This window comes from Camarhynchus parvulus, chromosome 4 (assembly GCF_901933205.1).
Source record: "Camarhynchus parvulus chromosome 4, STF_HiC, whole genome shotgun sequence".
NCBI classification, from domain to species: Eukaryota; Metazoa; Chordata; class Aves; order Passeriformes; family Thraupidae; genus Camarhynchus; species Camarhynchus parvulus.
In genome coordinates, this window is record NC_044574.1 from 44,443,264 (window position 1) to 44,464,349 (window position 21,086).

Genomic DNA, 21,086 nt, shown 5'->3' on the forward strand with positions numbered 1-21,086 from the left:
GTGGTCCCACCCTGTTTTCTTTCTAGTATCTGCCAGTCCAACATGGTATTCAGTTGAAATCACAGCAAATTACTCAGTGCTACAAGCTGAACATCACTCTTCCTCTGGTCTGTGTTTCAGGTACATTATTCCCCTAGATCCTTCTTGCTCCCTGAACATTTCCTTTCCTGAGGCTGTCCTTCTCCCACCCCACACCAGCCTTTTTCATCACTGTGCATAGAGCAACCTCTTCTATTGCTCTTACTTGTTGAATGTGTTGGAGAGCTCATGGGAAGGCCTGCAATAAAACAGAAAGAACAGGTTTGTTAGTGTCTGTTTTAGATGTCCAGAGTCTTCACATCATGCAAACTGGTAGACTCTAGGAACATCCTCAGTAACACCCACAACAAATGCTGCCCCAGGAGTGACAAGCTAACACTGTTCTCAAGCCCAGAAAGTCTGAGCTGTAAAAGTCTCCAGCCATCCCTTATAGATGGGAGCAGAATCGAAAGTCTATGCTAGGTTGTTATTCTGCTCAAGAGAGGAAAATACTGAATTAATTTATATATTCCTTAAAAACTCCTCCTTCCAAAATTGAAAAAGTGCCTGGGAGTGAATAGCTGACATTTAACTGACAAGTAAGTGTTTTAATAAAAGAAACTAATTGAGACACATCTTCAAGAGTCAAAAAACCCTTTAAAAAGAAATCTTTGTTTATTATCTTGGTGCTTTTGGCTAGCAGACTGTCAAGAAGCAGAAGCAAGAGGCACTGCTAATGAGGAAAAAATTGACCTTACAGAGCACTGGGCACAATGCTTACTGGCTCTACTGTCAGTTTCCCTCAGCTACTTCAGAAGTTTTTGGTGCACATTTTCTTTTTTGTTGTTGTTGTTGTTGTTAGCATGCGGCTGTTCCTGTGTGTCTAGACTGTAGCAGGCTTAGAAATTAGAGTGGCTGTGTCCTCTGTGTCCCAGCTGTGCCCAGGGTGGGGGAACACAGAGGCAACATCATGAAGGCAGCTGTAACTCCAGGCAGGCATTAAGCCTGTCCCCTGCCTGTCCAGGTTCCTCCTCTAAACCAGTTTCCCCAGGGAGCACAAATCCATTCTTATACCCTCACTACACCTTCTGTGCTGTGCACAAAGACAGCTCCTACCAGCAGAGCTGTAATACACATTGTTCTATTGCTGTGAACATGCTCTTTGAAAACCAGAATGCTGCTCTTGTTTTTCCTTCTCTCTACACACAATTAAAACCATGGATTACTTTAGCCGCTGGGGTGCAAATAACCACTTTTGCTAATGGTACATGTGACGAAACTTAAACTGCATTTTAATCACAAACGTTCATGAAAAGTATGTTTAGGTTGAAAAGCTAAGTACTTAAAGGTCAACAGTAAGAGCTCTTCTTGAACATACTAAATATTTGTAATGCTAAGTATCCCGAATGTATACAGTTACCTCACCCTGGCTTCCTAGAATGCAGATGAGATTGTTTTCCTAAGCTTTTTGTTGTCTCATCAATCCATCTGCAAACAGCAATATCACTGTGCTCTAAGAGGATCTCTGTGATGAATCATTAGGCAATGTTTATAGCATGTTTGGGCAACATTACCAAGTAAAAGCCTTCAGGAAGTTAATAAATCACTTGTCAAAGGAGCAACACACAGTAGACAATGCAGGAGGACACACACCTGGCATTAAGGAAACATCCAAATATTATATGATTGCTTATTACCAGAATACTGCCTTTCCTTCAGCCTGTAAGGCGTGGGATGCCATGATAAAAACACCATGTGATCGCACAGCATCTGGGCAAACTAGCAAACTGTAAGGCCCTGGGTGTGCATATTCTAAACGAAAGGCAGAAGATTTTGTCAAGTCTTACAAATAGGTCACTTCTCTATGAAGTCACTTTGAACCTTGTCTCTCAAGTCTGTGGAACTTTCCTTTGAAAGAGCTCCAACATTATAACATAATTGCGCATTTTCCCTTACATTCACTCTTACAAAGAAGATGAAGCATCTTGGCTCAGATAAAAACAAATAAATAAATAGAAAAAGCATATTAAGCCCAAGACTGATATCCAAGTTCACCTCAAAGAGTTAACAGCTTTTCAAACCTGAATGCTGGTGACATAAGCACAGGTGACATGTCTCTGCAAACAGGAAGGGCTGGGGGGCATGTGCTTCAGTACCCACTGGCACAACCAAAAGCCATGCAGCTGCCCTGGCCAAACCTTGCCTCTTTGATAAACCCAGACAGCAGAAACTACCCCAGGGGGGAAACTACAGCAGCTGCCTGCCCTCTCTTTCTAGGCCTCTATTATTTTTTAACAACTGCACACACCTAGACACAATAATACTACCAGCATCTTTCCAGAAGGTATCTCACCCAGGTTTTGCTAGAACACGAAAAATTAAATTGGAAAAATCTCACGCCTTCCTCTCTCTCCCTGTCTCCAGCATGCAAGCAAGGCACCAGTTCACCCTCTGTTCAGAGATAGCTCAGTCCTGCCATGCAAACACAGCTGCGCTTATCCGAGTGATTCAGCAGGTGCTTTCAGTTTGCATTTTCCAAATAACCATCCAGTGCCCTTCTTGGTGTGGGCCTTACATACTGCTGTTCTCCAGAAAGAGAAGGACAGAAGGAAAAGCAGCATTTCATTTGGTAACAGTTACTGTAGTTGCTCTAGCTGCCTGTACAGAGCTTGCTACCCCCTTTGGGGCTGCAAGCAAGATGCTCTGCATAAATAATCTGGGAAAATTTCCAGATTTGTAATGAAAAGTGAGGTGTGCAACACTGGCTGTGCTGGGTTCCTCCTTGTGCAGTAAGGAGGACAAGGATAAAAAATTTGGCATATGACCGTGGTTTGTTTTGAAATTACCTGCCTGAGTCAGTTCAGCACTGGTGAGAAGCTCGACAGATGGAGGAAGAGACCAATAACTAAACTCTCCCCACTCTGTTCTCCAACAGCCGCTACCTAAGCAGCCTGGATACCCTGCAGTTTGCTACTTCTGTTTTTTGGAGTGCAGCCACATCCAACTGTGCTCACTGGCAAAACAAACGAATACATTTGGCTGATTACTCAGAGGGGACATACCACAATATAAATCAAAGCAAAATTAAAAACTTGAAAAAGCCTTTCTTGCCTTGACCACACCATAGATCTGTAATAGTGTTAACTGAGGCTTTGCTATGTTTTCCATCTCCCAGAAACTTCTGGTTTTGTGTCTCTCTCTTTGTGAAGGAGCTGAAGATACAGTGGATAATTTTTACCTAATATCGTTATCCAGAGTTCCTGCAGTTTGTGTACAGATAGAGTCAAACCCTACTAGTCTTACTCATGAAAATTTTTCTTAGGGAGATGCCTTCTGTGAATCAAGTGAGTAGGATTTATAATTGGAGGAGTGGAATAAAGATATCAATAGATGAAGCAGGTTGATTCATCTGACAGTTTATTATAATAGATCATTTAATCTTACCACCCTGCTGGGTGAACTTAAGCTCATACTGCTTCACAGATTTTTTCGTTGTTTAGATCATGGAATAAAAAGCCACAATACTTGCAGTTTCTCAGATGTATTTAGACTCTAATATCCAATTTTTCATTAATTAAACAAAAGGAGAAAATGAAATATTAGCAAGCAATCCTCTGTGGAGGTGGAGGAGGAGTGGGAGGTATATTCTGCATGACAGCCAAAGTTAAAGAAGTGCAGCATGTGTCAATGGCACGCATGCAGGTGGCTCTCTTTGCTAAAAACAGCCCTTATTGCCTCCCCTAGCCTGGGTGAGCACTACGCAGCACCTCCTCTGTGGCTGGTGCTTTCAGTCTCCTTTAATACAGCAATTCTGCTCTCTGATGTTCCTACATGTTCTTTCCCAGGCTCCCCCACTCATCTCAGTCGCTCTCCAGCTCTCTGTAGCACTCCTCCCACACCCTGATCTTTTGATATGGCTGATTGGAAATTTCTCTGCAAAATGTGTTTTCTTCTTTTTCTCCATCAAGAAAGGAAACTTTCACCAAAATGGCATTGTTTTTTAAATGGAAAATGGTCTCAAAACTAAACATATTTAGCTAGCTGGGTAATTTTGGTTGGGCATACCAAATAGAAATGTTCTGGTTTGGATTCATTTCACATTAATTTGTCTTCTCCTGAGCTCCCACGCAGAAGACGTGGCTCAGACACCTCCAGCTTGCAAGCTATTCTATCCCCCACGGGCTGCAGTGCAGCCTTGGCACACACAGCCCCCTGCTTTGGTGAACAAAAGGCATCCAGTCCCTGAATGTGAAATTCTGGAGACCCAGAAATAAATAATCTAATGGTGGTGAGAGAGGTGGCATTTCCTGTAGTCTCAGCACAGGATGAAACAACTGGCTTCACACTTGTATTGCCTTAAAATCATTAGGGTGCAGCATATGGCTTCCCCTGGGCCTGAGCAGAGAGGAGAAGAAATCTGTTTAGAAGGAACCAAGACATTTTTCTTAAAGCTTTTAGCACATGCAGAGAATAAGTGAGCAAGGGTGGTCTAAGGCTTAACCATTTGGAATAAGCTACCCAACACATCAGGGTGAGAAAGGGGATTTCTTGCATATATAAGCTTCAAGAAAGAAGCCAGGGGCTGGTGCTGTGAGGAGACAGGAAAGGTGGTAGTGTGGAAATCCTGGTGTGGGCAGAAGTGATTTTGAAATGGCATTTTTATGGGAACTTGGAGCATTGGCTATGCCAATGATACCTAGACTGACTGCACCTGGATGGATGGGTTCTTTCTGTCTCAGCCAGGCAATTATAGTTCTGGCATCTTGGGTAGTCTCTGAGCTCAAGAAGATTTATTGGTTTTACAGCAGATTAAGCTGAGTAAGATGATGACTTTTGCAAACAGACCCCAGGAAGGCTGTAAAACTTTCTTGACAAATTTTAAGTGTAAAATGTAATTATATACACAGCATAGTAGGTAATTCAATACACATGATGCACAGTCAGATATGCATTACAATTTAATATTAACCTGGGGAATTTACCTGAGTGAGAGACCTTTTAATTAAAAATATTATAATTTAATGTTTTATTGCAGTATAGCCATGATGAGGTTTCTGTACTATGCCTATATTTGCCAAAAGACATGAAACCCAACAGGAAAGTCAAGTAACCACAGGTCACAGTATATGCATCATGGGGAATGGGCTTATTGAAATAATTGCAAGGACTTCTCCCTGAATCAGTGGCCTTGGTTTTACTTTAACTTCCTTAAAATGCTTATAATCTTTTTGCATGCTTCCAGGCATTTCAGCGCATAGTGAGCATACTGCTCCACTTTTATATCCAATCCTCTCCTTTATGAGGAAAAATCACAGTACACATACATGCTTATCTCCCACAGACACAATCCAGAGGTTGCAAAAAGAGTCTTGTATCTCTTGGGGGATGTTAAGCACTACTATTAATAATAGGGATATGTAAACAAAGGGACTGTCCTTGTTGTATTTACACACGTAGTTAAGAGTAAGTACTAAATGAAGGGAAGGCCCAAGAGACCTTAAGCAAACCTGAACAAGTGGTTCTTCAAAACCTAGGGAAGTTAAGCCAGCTAGAAATATATAAATGATCATTCATATGACCTGGCATCTGCATTCACCACAGTGTTTCTTAGTGAATACACACACCAAAAGACACTCAGAAAAACAGTAAGACCAGACTTGAACTGAGAAGAATTGATACATTTTTGACCTTGCATGCGACCATGCTGTACTTTGAACAACACCATTTAATTGGTAATATGCATAAAATTTCTCTCCAGATTTTATAACAACTGCAAAAATTATAGCTGTTTTCTCCTTTGTCTCCTCTGCCTTGCAGCTAGGGAATTTATCTTGATGACCTCCTCTGACAGCCAATGCTACACAATGACCTCACACAGCATATATGAAGATTACTATTATCATTTGTAATTTATATCCTCCTGTAATGACACCATGTATCTCAACGGAGTGTTTGGAAGTTCACCCATCACTCAACACAACTTCAAGGCTAGGTGACATGGACATACCCTGCATGAATAAGGAGACATGGCCCTTGTTCCATCACAATGCACAGCAAATGAAGAAAACACTCAAAATTATTTGCATCCTTTTAACTGCTTGTACAGAGAAAGAAAGTGCATGTTTTCAAGACATACCTGAGGTTCCGGAAGCAGAAGCGTTTGTTTTAGGAGAGACTGTAGAAGTAAAAGACTGTCTCGTAGTAGGTGCAGCACCCAAACTCTCATTTTGTGCCAATTGTGCTCCACTTGATTGTGTAGCTGGAAATGAGAGAGATGTTCAGGGAAGAGGCACCTACACAAGCATTGTTTTAGATCCTGGAACATCCCTCAGACAAATGCTCTGGCCATCATAGAAAAGACTAAATGTAAGAAAGCACTACATGTTCTGGTCACTGCCTCCCAAGTAACAAACCATCCCTATGGAATTGTTACTACTGGCATAGCTGAGGCACCTTCAAAGCACATTGTAGCAAGAGAAACAGCCTCATATCTGTGCCAGAAAACAACCCTTGGGACCCTAGAATAGTTAGACAGTGTTGCACCAAGAGCAACATGAGCAGAAGCCCAACTTACTACCCTCTAGATTTTCCTTCATTTAAAAATCAATCAATCAATCCATCAATTAATCAAACAATCTTCAGTTACAACTATCACATAATGTGATACTGTATAAATATTAGGGATTGCAATTAAGTAAAGAATTAATTATTTCATTCTGTGCTGTTAAGCCTTAGGAAATAACATATCCCTGAATATTAATGTATGAAAAATAAATTGTCTTTTTTCTCCTCTCACTTAGCCAACAGGAGATCAAGGCTATTGTGTCACAAGATTTGCAGCCTAAGGTGAGGCCAAGACAATGGTGCAGGACACGACCTGAGCCTGTGGAACTGAAGGTCACAGAATGACCAGAAAAAATTTAAGATATTCCAGCACTGCCCATAATTCCTATGTCTGTACTCAAACCTCAGAATAACAACAGGCAAGAGAGTGCCTACTGAATAAAACATAGAGGTGCCCAAGAGTAACTTTCTACTTCCTGTCTGATATAAATCAGAGAGGCTACTGAGCTGTAAACTGTTTTCAGTGCTTCTTCATATGAATTTTCAACACTGGAACTAAAACAACTAAGACATGTTTCAGTCAGCGAGCAACATCACACACATGCAATATGTAAATCTTGAGGAATGCTTCATCACACACTTTAGCTAGAAACTGACTACCAGTTTGGTAATCCAAGAACCCAAAGCTCCTTATTCTACAACTATACACCTTTAACTTGGCCTTTCCCTTCCCCTCTTGTTCAGTAAGTGCAGCACCTTAGAAAGGCAAGTTTCAACAATCAATAAGATAAGAGAGAGTGAGCTGAAGCCATTGGAGTCGGGGGAGTCATACAATTTTGGAAACTGAGAAAAGCTGGGCAGCCAGGGACGGTGTCTTTTGAAGTTGAGGCACAAAAACGATGCAAAACAACTTGATCTCCCCCTTTCACTGGGATTCTAGTGAGGAGAAGCGGAATTTCATGTCCTTCCTTCAGGAACTTCAGCACTGTATCCCTTCAATATACAGGTCTGCCTGCAGTAGAGAGGAGTGTAAAAAGCCCCTCTACCTCATTTTATACTATGGTATAGTGCAAGGATCTGATTATGTTAACAATTCCTACATTTTCTTCATGGAAGCTTTGAATCAATCTTTAGAAGCAAACTTTTTCCACATTTGATTCTTATTGTCATGGCTTCAGACTCAAATTTTATATGTTGAATTTTATTCTGAGATCTATTTTTAAAAAAGGGAAAAAAACCCAAACTGAGGTGCTTCCCTCTCCCTATAAGATGCACAGGCTTGCAGCAGTAACAGCAACCATCTTGTGGCTCCCTTGTCATAGGTTAGAAAAGGATTGCATGGGAAAATGAAAAGTAACTCAGAATAACAGTGCAGAGATACTCAAACATAAATATACTTTGTGAACACTGCAAAACAATCAGGTGTGTGGGAGAGAGGAAGGGGGAGGCAGCCAGTTACCCTGTAACCCCACAGAGGGCTGTTTTCCCATGGGGATCACTTGTTCCACGCATCCTATCAGTCCTGGCAGCAACCCAGCCTCGGGTGCTCCTCTTGTGTTTGGGAGCTGTGAGAACAGATTGTTCTCAGGAACACGGGCTGTGCGCTGGATATGCCTTGGCAGGGGATCGGGAGAGGAGGGACGATGGCATTTCCATTTTTTAAATTTTTTTTTTATTTTGCCCAGAAAAGATTCTCCCAGTGACCCAGGCAGCGCCAGGTATGACTTGCACCTTTACCTCGGGCTTGGCACAAAGCTTGTTGCTTTATTTTGCCTGACTGCAGAACAGGCTCAGTCAAGGGGTAAAGTAGATGTGCTACAGGGCAAAAATCCGTGTGCCAGTTTTCGCCACTTCCAAGAGGGAAAACGTGACCTGGTGGGTAAGACTCCCTTAATTCCACTGTAAGATTAAATCCTAGCAACCCAATTCTCTGCTGACTTGTGGCTTTGAAGCAGCATCCAAGCCTCACACCCAATGCACAGCACAAGGCTCTACCGCCAACACATTTAGCAGATGAGACAGTTTCTGCACCAAAAGCCTGTGGGAACAGGAGCATCCATACCCAGCCACTGCTCATGTACTCAACAAAGATGTGCCTTTTCGCTAAATCCCGTAACTCATGTCCCTGCGAGCTTTAATTGGGTCTCGGCGGCAGGAGACAGCGGCAGCCCTGGCTGCGGTGCCCGTGCTCCGCGCGGGGACAGGCGGGGGACGGCGCGGGCGCGGTGACTCAGGGCTGCCATCCCCGCTGACACATCGCTGCAGTCATTCATCACGCCTCGCCTCCGCCAGCTGCAGCGCCCATCCCCGCCTGCTCCAGGGGGAGGCCTGGCCTTGCAGGAAAGCAGCACAGCGCACAAGGGCGGCTGCTGCTGCTGTTGCTGCTGCTGCAGAAGAGCTCACATCATCGGTTCATGGGCTTGTTGTTAACAGCTGGTTACGAATAAAAATGGTAAAGCAGTACAGAGTGTAAAATAGCTGTCCAAATGGGGATGATGGCTGCGGTGTCAGAACTCTCTGGTGGTGATGCAGCTCTCCCTGCTGATATTTTGATGAGATAAATGACAGTGTGTTAACACGTATTTGGCAAAGGGATAATCAACAACAGGGAACCTGAAGCTGCCTTGCAAAGCTGCTGTCTGAGCTTCAGGAATTTCCCTACTCTCTATGCTTTGAAAACCCTTAATTTTCTTTAACTAGCTGAAATCTGACACATATCCTCACTTGATCCTAGCACGGTTTTCTGCTTAACCTACATAAAATCCACATACATTTTGCCATTTCCTGACAGTACTTTGAATTTTCTTTACAGTAAGCTGCTATCTAATTAGTTTTGACATTTTAAGATGCTTCAAGTAACCCACAAACACCCTGCATATATTCTGTGTTCTGCAAAGAATATGGATATCCCTATGTGTGTTGAAACCTTCCTTGACCAACAAACCAATCAAGGAAACATTTGAAGGGGCAAAACGAACTCCACCTAAACCATGTTAAAATACCAGCACAAAAGCTCCTTTAAATGGAAGCTTTTGCTTTGAGCTTGTATTTTTAGCATTAACACACATACAAGCCTTGCCCTCATAATCAGTAGCCTGAAAAGTCATTTGCATGAATGAGTGCACAAAAGCTTTGAAAAATCCCATTGTAGCAAACCTAATGATATTTTTGCCCATGAAGAGGACTGAAAACTGGCTAGGGAGGTAACCAAACAGATCTCAGTTTTAATGTTTACATCCATAGTTGATTGCAAGTGCTGTCTGCAGCTTTGTGTTTTCTGGTAAGCAAAACCCCAAAGTATTTCAAAACACATATTTTAAAACTTCTCTCTGCATAAAATGTCTCAGCAGCCAGTGTTCACCTATAGCATGTGCTAACAAACTGAGGAGAATTGAGCAATACGTGTTACAAGAATGCTTTTCTGGTAGTGTTCTTGAGGCAAAACTTACTTTTTAATTACCAGTAGTTTGATTTAAAAAAAAAAATCCTCCACTGTTTCTCTTTGTCACTCTTTAATATTTAATATACCACTGCACCATAATGTATCATCATCCAGCAGAGTGGCATAACTCAGAAACACAACAGTCAAAAATCCACCCTTATTTGTCACGTAACACCTTGAATACTGATCTTATATAAGATGCTTGCTCCATATCCAAGGCAGGAAGAACAGAAATTTTTGTTGCATTTCATTTCTCATTCTATTTGATATCTTCAAGTGTCCCAGGATATGAAATCCTGATTGCAGATGCAATTTTCTGTGGTGTGACACCATACAAATTCTTGTTTTAAGGGCCTGAACTGCACAAGCGAGGTCACTGACTAAATGTGAACTCTTGGATTTGACACCTCATATTGATAAATAAGAAGGCTAAGGAGACCAGTCTGATGTTGGCTTCTAACACAATAAACAGGGTAGGAAAGCAAGCAGGAGAGATTGTACTTGGCGCTTGCAGAGGAAAAGAACACTGAAGTCTTATAAAAAAAAATAAAGGTCAAAAATGTTTGCATGATTTCAGTGTATGAAGCACTGGGGGCTTTTCCTGAATCTATAATAAAAGGTGACAGCAGCCACAGAAATTGCAGCAGTGACAGGAAGCCCTGTCAAATCTCAGTTGTGCGAATGCAATTGTTTGCTGGAGCTTTTAGCAGGGATTGAAGCAGAGAAAGGGATGGCTTCCATTACAAAACAACAAAGATGCCTGGTTTTTGTTAAAAATCAGGTGTAGCAAAAGTAAATTTCGAGGTGTCATAAAGGCACCACCAATTTCTGCCTCACACAGCCAGTGCAAAAACAGGGAGAAATGAGTGCTAGTGAAAAAGAAAAAGAGACAGCAGCCAGCTTTTCCCTCCTGTCCATTCTGAGGGCCGGAGTGTTGCTGTGCCTGTGCTGGCTCCAGGGAGTGCAGCTCTCCAGCGCGGTGCTGCTGCCAGGGTGTGGCAGGGGCTGGGAGGGTGCAGGGAATGGAGCCAGGGCCACCCTGCTGTGCCCATGCTGGGCTGGGAATGCAGGGGTGGCTGTAGCCAGCAGCAGGATGGTGGCCAGGGGGTCTGAGGGTTTTCTGCAAGGCTGGTCACACACACAGAGCCCTGGTTCCACACCCTGTCCCAGCACCAACACCTTCTGCCCCATCCCACTCTTTCTGCTGAAGCCAAAGCTAGGATTTTCTTGAAATGTAGACCACAATTTTATCTTAAAAAACCCACTAAAATTGGCTTTCACATACAGACATTCCCAAGTACTACTTTTGCATTAAAAGAGAATACAATTTTTTTTTTTAATGCAGGGCATTTCCAATGTCCTGGACATGCTGTGCCAGTTTTCTTTCTTACAAAGGGGACTGAGAGGCAGGAAAGCCCTGTTTTTAGATTAATTTACCAAGCATTTTTTTACCACAAGTTTGGGGGCGGGGGGGGGCTTAGCTAAAATGAGGAATTTTAAAACCAAACCACAACACAAGCAGCTAGGGACTGTACTCTACCTGGTGGGAAGAGAATGCAAGAGGAATGGAAAGGAAGCATAAAAGCTCCCTGCTTAGGCCCATCACACCTCCAGCAGCAGTTTTTCAGCGCAGAGCAGTGGCTGGAGCTAAGCTGCACTGGCAGGCATGCCTCTCCTCATTAGCTTTCCTTCCCCTGCCGGGAGCTCTACCTGTCACCAAGGTTTAGTTCCAGGTGGCTGTGCTGCTCTGGTAGCCACAAGCCAGGAACCTCTGCCAAATTGAAAGGAGTAGGAATTACATCCATAATGCAACGTGCCATGCTGCGGGCTTCTGACAGGCTTGCAGTGCCACAATTGCAAATTTTAAGAGATTTTTTTGGGGGCTTTGGTATCACTTTGAGCAACTTGTGCATTGGCCAGGCTGTGCGTATTCTGTGACTCATTGACAGTGGCATTTAAATGCCAAGCCAAAACCCCAAAGATTTTGGGCTGACAATCAGGCCACTCCTTACACAACACACAGCGGGAAAGCTGCATCAGTAGAAAATGAAACCATGGAGTGAAAGGGGAATCGTTCTCCAGGAAGCTTGGCAGGCTTGGGTCCATGAGGGGTGGCTTTAAAGGAAAGTTTGCACAAAAAAAAGAATGCAGACTGCTTCACAGAAGTACTTTTTCAGACAAATAAGCTAAGGGAAGAGAAGTCACATTCTAATAATTTGTAACAGTTCAGTAAACTGTAAACATCAATTCTGAGTACATTGGTGTACCGCTGACTGCTGAGGTAAATATCTGGTGTATTTCATTTTTTTAGGCAATTAAAAATAAAAAAGTGGAGTGTTCCAAAGCTCTCATCAGAAGACTGGAGCAAACATTTACAGTGCATATCATAGGCAAGGGAGACTGAATTTCATCTTAAGTTTACTGAATTCCTTTGAGATGTTATTATACTATTTAAAATTAACCCAACTACTTACTGGATATGTGGGTTTAATTTTTTGTTTGGTTGGGGTTTTGTTTGTTTTTGTGTGGATTTTTTTCATTATTATTTTTTTTCCTAAAATCCAATATGATTTCCCAGGTCAACACACATGCTATTCTGAAGATTTATGGGAAATAAAAGTATCTCTCTAGATTGACGCACAGTAATTAGTACAACCTCTCTTTCAGTACTATGGCTACCAATAATATGAAACATAATAAGCATAGTGTTCTAACACATACAAAAATAAGAAACAAAGGGATATTGTTCTGACACCTTTCTGATCACATAAAATTATTTTTTATTTCATATTTATTGAAAAAAAAAACAAAGAAGAAAGTAAAAATTAAAACCCTTCCAAATACATCTCTCCCAGTTACAGGGAGATGAACTTCCTGTGTAATGGCTTCAGATCGTCTCCATTACAAACTAAAGGTATAATATTCTTTGTGGAGGGTTCCAGGGCAAGCTTCATATAAGATATATAATATGCTAGGATGAATAGCTCTGTTTCCCTAAACCACCAAACTATTCTTTTTGACCTCCTTTTACTGTTTTGCAGAGTTTTACAGAAATGTAGCATAGAATGACTCAGAAATGGCTCAATGAAATCATCACTTACTGTTTGTTGTGCTGAGATTTGTACTTGCTGCTGAAGTCACAGCTGATGTTTCTTCTGTTGTGTCTTGTGTTGTTTGTGATGTAGCATTAGGTGAAGAAGACGTGGGGCCTAACACAGGAAAGACATTCCATTTATTTCCTTGATTTTGTAAACACTCATAAAATACACCTACTGCCCTGCTCTCAGACTAACTTTAGATTATCAAAAGGATATTTAATTGAAATTCAAGATCAACAGGCCAGGTCCCCATTGACAGCAGGGAAAGCCACTCCCTGTCCCATAGGTGGGTCATCCCACTGCAGACAAGCCTGTGATGATGCAGCTGAAAGGTGCAGCTTGGAGCTGCTTTTAAGCCTGACCAGAAGGGAGCTCCTGCACACACCTGTAAGGTTTCACCAAAGAGTACACTCCCTGTAAAACAAACTCCCAAGCCAGGAAGTACTACCTAAAAAATTTCCTCAGTGACCACTAGAAAGCATCAATTAACTCAGAGATTTTCACTTACTGCTTGTGGTAGTTTCATTTGTAGCTCTGACTGCAGCTGTTGTCAGCACTGATGCTGTCGATGTCGTTGCTTGTGAAGTTCTTGTAGTCACAGATTCCCCTTTTGCAAGAAAGGCATTCACATCATTATGGATTTATTTTATCATGCCTAAATAAAGATCACATTGTTCTAGCTGTGTTCTCTTACCAAGGCAGTGAATTTCTGTTTAAAGGCTGGCCCTCACATTTTGTGTTTATTACCCACACATTTTGAAAGAGGATTCAAAGTACATATGGTTGGTTTCAGGGGGGAGGTTTGGCCTGTGAACAACCTGCAATTGCCTACTGAAAAGGAGCAATTGCACCTTCCAGCCAGCCCCTAAAGGAGAGGCACATGATCTTTGGGGGTTATACAGAGGTGCTTGGCTTCACTTCCAAGGGAAGAAGTGAGAGGAACAGAGCCTGGAGTGGATGGATGGGTTCAGTGTGCGGCTGGACTACCCCTCCGAGCAGCACTTTGCTGCACGCCTGCTGAGCAGGAGGAGGGACATAAAATCTCCATAAAGAAGTGTGAGTGGCACACAGGAGCACAGCTTTTAGATCACAGGTAAAGAGATGAGGGGGAATAGACTCCCCAAGTGTTTTGGCAATTTTTCCCTGTGTTTGCCCACTTTGAGACATGTTTAAGTCTTCTTCATTGGCCAGCTTTCCCAGACCACCTTCCACTGGAAAGAGGAGCACCCAGCAGGCCCTCCTCTTTGGAGTACAGTAGAGCTTAGGACATTGTGGATGATATGAATAGTATTCTCTAGTAAATTATATTTCTTTGGGTGAACTCAGTGCCCTTTGTAAGGTGACTTCTAGTTCTATCTTCAAGAGGAGTGAGACTTGGAGACTAAGGGGAGGGGAAAGGGCTCCTGCAGGCAGCAGGGATCCCTTCCCAGCCACTGCTGCTATGGAGACATGGGAGCAGAGTTGCCCAAACATCACTAAAGCAATAGTAAGGTTTAAATCACCTTGTCTTGCTGTGCATGGATGGCCTACTGCAGGTTCCACGTACCCCCAGAACTTGCTCAAAGGAATGGACTTACCAAATTACAGCCAGGAAACTAAAAAACCCTATAACCAATGAATTTATGAGTTCAGCTTTTAATTCTGTGATCTAATGCAAACAGGAAGTGCTACTGTCAGCTAAATAGGCTCAACCAAACACCTGACTACTCTACCTACATACTACATCTTCTGGCATTTTTAATGGATGATATATGTGAAAGAATAGGCATAAATCATTGCATCCTATGTAATTTTCTCTCATAAGACTCAAGTACGTCTAAATGCAATGTTCACACTGGAACTTTTGAAATATGACTTATACATTCTTTCTCTGCTCTCAGTTTTCTGGCTGTTCACCTAGAATAGCAATGCCTCAAGGAATGGGCCTCCTTGTTCCACACTCACAAATTGTTTTAATCTCATACTGGGTTTCTAATTCTTTTCTCATAGTGGCATAAATACCAACACTGCTTTCCCTCCCATGAAAAAAAACTGCAAGAAAAATTTCAGTGAAGCATTCAAAGAGTTAACTCACTGTGAGGTGAGTTTATGAAGTGTCTTTTAAGCAGACATAAACATCAGGATTTTTGAGAACTGCATAAAAGAGCTGCAACACAATTTGGACAGGTCAACACCTTTGCTGTAACAAACACAGTATACACATATTTCACCTGGTTGCATCTTATCCACCTCCATTACTAGCACTTCAAGTGTATACTTCATCATCTCAGTGCTTTCAGCTCCTCAGCAGACCCATTAGTATCCTCAGTTATCAAAAATAGAACACTCTGTCCATGTTTTCTTCTCTCATATGTATAACTTATTAAATGCAGCAGTCTTCAATATTCAGACTAATAAAGAAATTCACATGATTGAAATATGGTAAGTATTGATTTTTCATACATTTTCATAACAAAGCTGCACAATAAAGAGGACTGAATGTGACAGTTGAAGATGTAGACCAGAATCACAGACTTTTAACATGTGAAGGATGTATTTTCTCTGTTAAGTCCTCTTGAACTGGGAGTCTTTGGTATAATTTATTAATCTCTGATCTCACTTGAACCGCTCCTTGAGAGCACAGGAACACAAAGAACCTTTTTCACCTGAAACAAAAAGTGCAGCCTGCTCAAATTAAGTGTCTCCATGCTAAGATACTTCAATCCTTTCTTTGCAACAAAGTTTCATAAGAGAATCAGTGAAATACATTGCTCTTATCGCCCTGGATGAAATAATTCACCTGGTTTCCCCCAGAAGCTGGAAAAGCTGAAAGCCAGAAAGACAACAGGATCTTCAGAACACCAGATAACAGCAAACTGGAAGTCTTACCAGCTTTTGATGTTACTGCAGAAGTGGTTGTCTTGACAGTAGTGGTTTGAATGCCATCTTCTGAAAGAAACACAGAAAGAATCATATCACTTCTGTACCTTCCAGAACTATTTAGCACTACACAATCATAATAGCAGAGAGCAGCATGGACCTTTCTGGAAAATCAAGTTCAGAAGCTTATCAGCAGAAGCAACCAAATCATATAACACTGCTACCAACATTTTCAAGCTATAGCCTAAATCTCTTCATTTTGCCCTGACTGCTGTAATGGGAAGCATCTGCTGCTGCCTCCCACCTTGGACTGCATGCTCTTTTCCCAGACTAGCTGGGAGGGGAGAAATGGAGACAATTAAAGTGGTTTTTGCTATCTCCTCCTCTCCTTGAATACAATCACAGCTGCTCTGAGACTTCAGGGTGGAGGATTAACTAACATAACTGGCCACAGGAGTAGGCAGTCCTTCTCCTGCCTTGAAGTAACAAAATTGTACTAGCTCCCTGGCTAGCACAAGCACTTCAGGAGGGCTTTTCAGCATCACCCTGATGCCTAAATGTGAGAGGAAGAGGAGAATTCCCAGAACATGGCTCAAGAAGGACCACATTGAAAGACTGACTTTCCCCACTGCCCTCAACACAGTGATCCAGCTGTTGGGGTTTTACTGCCATAAATGATGCCAGTCTTAAAACATCATTAGTAGGTGGCACTTCAATATAAACAAATAAATAATCCAAAAAAGAAACTTCAACAAGAAAAATAATTTCTGTCTCTTCTTACTATGCTGCAAGGTTGTAACATCATAACTCAAAAAGTGTTTTGGCTTCAAGCAAGATTTTCAGTCTTATTGCTGTGATGTTCATATTTTTTTACTAAAAGAAGTTAGGGGGTATTGAAAGGGGTGAAAAAGCTGCACTGACTCAGAAACAGGCATTTCTCAACCATTTTAGACTGCTGTGAGACAAATATGGGTACGTTTGTGGAGGAATAGATCAACTCTGTAACTGAATGGGAGAGGAAAATGGCACAGGCTAATCCCCATGTGCTGTCAGGTTTGAAGCATGACATCCTGTCAGGCTGCATTAGCATGCTGTAATACAGACATGCTAAACTGAGTCAGGACAGCATGTCAGTATTCTTGTGTAAATCCATTCATGGTAATATCTGCTGGCATTCTCTCTTTTTTTGGCTACAGGGCAGAACAGTCAGTTTTGTTCCCTTTGCTTGGTGTACTGAGCTCCGATTAAAATTTCACGAGCAGCACCCGAAGCCTGCAAGAGCCACAGATCTAACCCAGAAAAAAACCCCACACAACACAATACAACTGCAGGGGCTCTGCAGAAATGTTTTAAGGTCTAACTAGATGAGCCTTTACAACTCCTCTCCAAGCAGTGTGCTATCAGTCCTCTTGGCACCTGCATGTTTCTAATGGGTCTCAGCCCCTTCCCAGCGAGCCCCACTTTCTTGGGCATCTTTTCTAGGTATGCTGTTGCCTCCAAAATGCCTTGTCATGGCACATGCTGGCCCAGTTTAATATGGGCATATCCTATATAAAATTAAATGAGTCCCCTGTGGGCCTGCTGCTGCCCCAGCTCTACTCCCCAGAACACGTGGACACAGTCACATCATGCACAGACTCGTGCACACTGCATTTAAAATACAGGTTTTCTTGCCACGTGGTTATCCATTCAGAGTGATGCTTCATAGCCCACACTTGAAAAACTTGGAAAACAAATTTTATCCAGAGACACCTAAAGGCAATCTTGTTTCTCTAAACAGCAAGCATTTTTCCATCTCTTCATTCTCATTATGTGCTGCTGACAAAGCTCCTGTAATCCCCCACACCACAAGGCCACAGCAGTAGAACAGAATGTTTTTTCAACAGTGCCTACATTTCAGCTGGTTTTGTTTTAACATATCTCAGTAGCTACCATGTCTATAATGCCAGCTAAATGTACTAGCTGGCCAATCAGCTCATTCCCAAACTCACTCTTCCCAAAACTCTTCCTCTAACTCAGCATGACTTTGTAGGAAGCTCATTGCAATATTTAGATTATTCATCCTTTAAAGGTGTTCCATTTAATAACTGCGTTGATAGGCCAAGGTTTCCTCAAAACTTAAAAAAAAGTGAATATAAGTCACAGTTCTATTATGACTCACTATTTGTTGATTTTATCACAGGTTGGAGATAAACTAAGATAAATTCAATTAACAGAGTACAATAGAGTTTTATGAATTAATTGTTTTCTTAAAATGGTGAATAATTAACTACACTTTAAAAATAAGTTGAACACATCATGCAAAAATGTTTAAACCTTGACAGGATTGGGGGGGGGATCTGTTTGATTAAAAGATATGATAGAACTGGTGGCTTATTATGCTCTTATTTGCAATGTTAAATTGTAACTAAGGAAAATCCTATGGGGGATAAAAGCAAGAGATAAAAAAAATGACAGAGAAAATAATTTTCACCATTAGAGATGGCTGATAGACAAAGAGAGGGACAGAAATCTTCATTTTTCTGATCATGTCAGGTTGGCTGCAGGCTCAGATGATGGACAACTAAGTAAAGTTACAATTGCTTGTTTTTTTAGCAGATTTGAATGCAGTGATCCCTTTGATATGAGAGCACATGGATGTACTCAGACATAGGAGTAGCCAAAATCTACTCAGCCACTGTTTCCACACAGAAACTACTGCCATTTGCTGTGTTTGCCGGCAATAAACCCAGCTAAAAGAGCATGGGTGAGCCATGATGCAGCACCCTTGTCTCCAGAGAACACACGTGGAGCTAAAAGGCTCTCAGACACAACACTGCGCTGAGTGAAGGGGGGATGCTGGTGGTGGTAAGTTCCAAAAAAAAAAAAAGAAACAAACCCCCTCCAAACCCCCATGTTTTAAAGCAGATAATAAGGCAAAAAGAAGTCCAGACTAGGAGAATCATAACAAGAGAGGAAGACGAGAAGGACAGAAAGGTCTGGAGACAGTAAGACAGGGTCACAGGGAAAAATATGAAGGAATTAAGATCCAAGAACATGTGACACATGGCCACAAGACCAAACTGAAAAAAGAATAACTGTTGCGGCTTGTTTGGGGTTTCTTTCCAGGTTCACAAAATTTCCATTTATTGTCTTTCCTAGGTTGGATTTAAATTATATATTTGTTCTAAAATGAAAGCATTAGTCTTCAGATTTTGAAATGGATGAACCAAAACACTGAACTTACTTTCTTCTTTTAAATTCAGAAGGAGCCCTTGAATTTAGACAGGACTGATTGATGGCCACAGTTGTCCTCAGACTACAGCTTTGATGTAGGCTTCAGTCTCTAAGATCTGAGCTTGGAGTTCTCATAACCTTTTCTCTCTCTCTCTCTCTCCCTCTCTTATTATTTTTACCTTTACACTGGAAAGATAGGTTCTGACCTTGTGTTAATTAGGTGCCTGTTATTGCTATAATCAAGACATAAAAAAAAGGGAATGATTGCATGTTATTATATCAGTACTTCTGTTTATACCCCACAGGATACCACAGGTTGCAAACCACAAAGTTGAAAACACCACATGAAACAGATAATACAAAACCAAATGCCAAAGCAAAAACCTTTTTAAAGATTAATAGATAGTTCAAAATATATATTGATTATATACATTACATGAATTACTGAATTAAAGTGCTGTCTGGTTTGGCATCAATACCTAACTTTGAAAAGAAATTATTTTTATGGAAAAGTCACTCTTGCTACAGATAACAATTGGAAGGGCCTGTTTGACATTTCTTTCACTTGACATTGCACTAGATAGACAAAACCACATGGCTAAATCCTTTCATTCAGGTGAAGTATTTGGTCCAGCTTCAGAAGCATGTGAAAAAGTATGTGGATTCCTGGAGGTGGGGAGTTAGTGGAGAACCATAAAAATCATCAGGAGTCTAGAGAAAAATGACTTCTCAAGGAAGGATTGCAAAAATTGCATTTGTTCAGCCTAGAGAGGGAAGGATTAATGGAAGGCACAACAACAGCAGTCAGTAGGTGCAGGAGGAGCTGCAGCCAAGACAAAGGAATAAACTTATGTCCACTAAAGTTTGAATGAGAGGTAATGGACAAGGGAATTGGACTATAAACTCTGCAGGTATTTCAGTTCAACAGTGTCAAACTGCTGGCATAACAGTCAGCAGCTGGTGTTTTCACCATTTTGCTGATGAGGTTGCAATATATTCCCACTCAAAACCTGACCAATGCTCCATAGGCTATACCTGGGAGCAATTACCAAAGAGGTGTCCTGAGGAAACCTCCACATGATAATTCCTTGCTTCAAGGTTATAAAGAACCTACAGGTGTTTGTATTATGTTTGTGTGTTATGTATTATCATAGAATCACAGAATGGTTTGGGTTGGAAGGGATCTTAAAGATCATCTAGGTCCAATCTCCTAGCAGGAGATTGGCAGGGACATCTTCCACTAGACCAGTTTGCTCAGAGCTCATCCAGTCTGGTGTTGAACATTTCCAGGGAAAAAGCATCTACAGCTTACCCAGGCAACCTGTTCCAGTACCTCACCACCCTAACTAATTCTACTCTAATTCTAGTAAAAAAATTCTTCGTAATATCTGATCTATAACATCTCTTTCAGGATATTTTATTATGGTTTTTTTGTGTGACCCTACAACTTGTGTTGCAACTACACACAAGTTATGGAGAAGTCAAAGTTGCTGGTTTGATTTCTGTTTTTCCACACCAACAGGAATAAATAGTGATCTCTTTCTAGCCCATGATAATTCTGCCAGCCCTTGTGACCATGAAAGAGCCTCCAGTAACCACCGTTCCAGTAAAAAAAAAAAAAAAAAGTCCTTTTTCAAGAAAATGATAGCTGTCCTTGTAGACACCCTGCTACTGATCTACTGATCTGTGAACTCAGAGGTCCCAAGAAATAGCTGCTGCCTGACATCAAGTAAACAACTGGCTTACTCTTACCTTGGAGCTCTGTTGTCTATTATGTTTCCTCTTTCATTTAATGCTGCTTTATCTCTACATTCTCTTATCTCACCTTTCCCCAGGCCCAGTACAGTCCTCGCACTTCTCCTATTTCTGTTTTCACTACTCATTTGTCT

The 21,086-nt window shown here is 41.6% G+C and overlaps 1 protein-coding gene across 1 annotated transcript in view; it reads right to left on the minus strand.

The window, feature by feature from the left end:
* Window positions 1-21,086, minus strand: part of EMCN (endomucin) — a 52,907-nt gene that overhangs the window by 20,726 nt on the left and 11,095 nt on the right. The window contains exons 2-6 of the mRNA XM_030947809.1: window positions 15,991-16,050; window positions 13,631-13,729; window positions 13,126-13,233; window positions 6,155-6,277; window positions 245-277 (exon numbers count right to left, since the gene is read on the minus strand). Of these exons, the coding sequence (XP_030803669.1) occupies window positions 245-277; window positions 6,155-6,277; window positions 13,126-13,233; window positions 13,631-13,729; window positions 15,991-16,050 (423 nt within the window). The remainder of the gene's footprint in view (window positions 1-244; window positions 278-6,154; window positions 6,278-13,125; window positions 13,234-13,630; window positions 13,730-15,990; window positions 16,051-21,086) is intronic.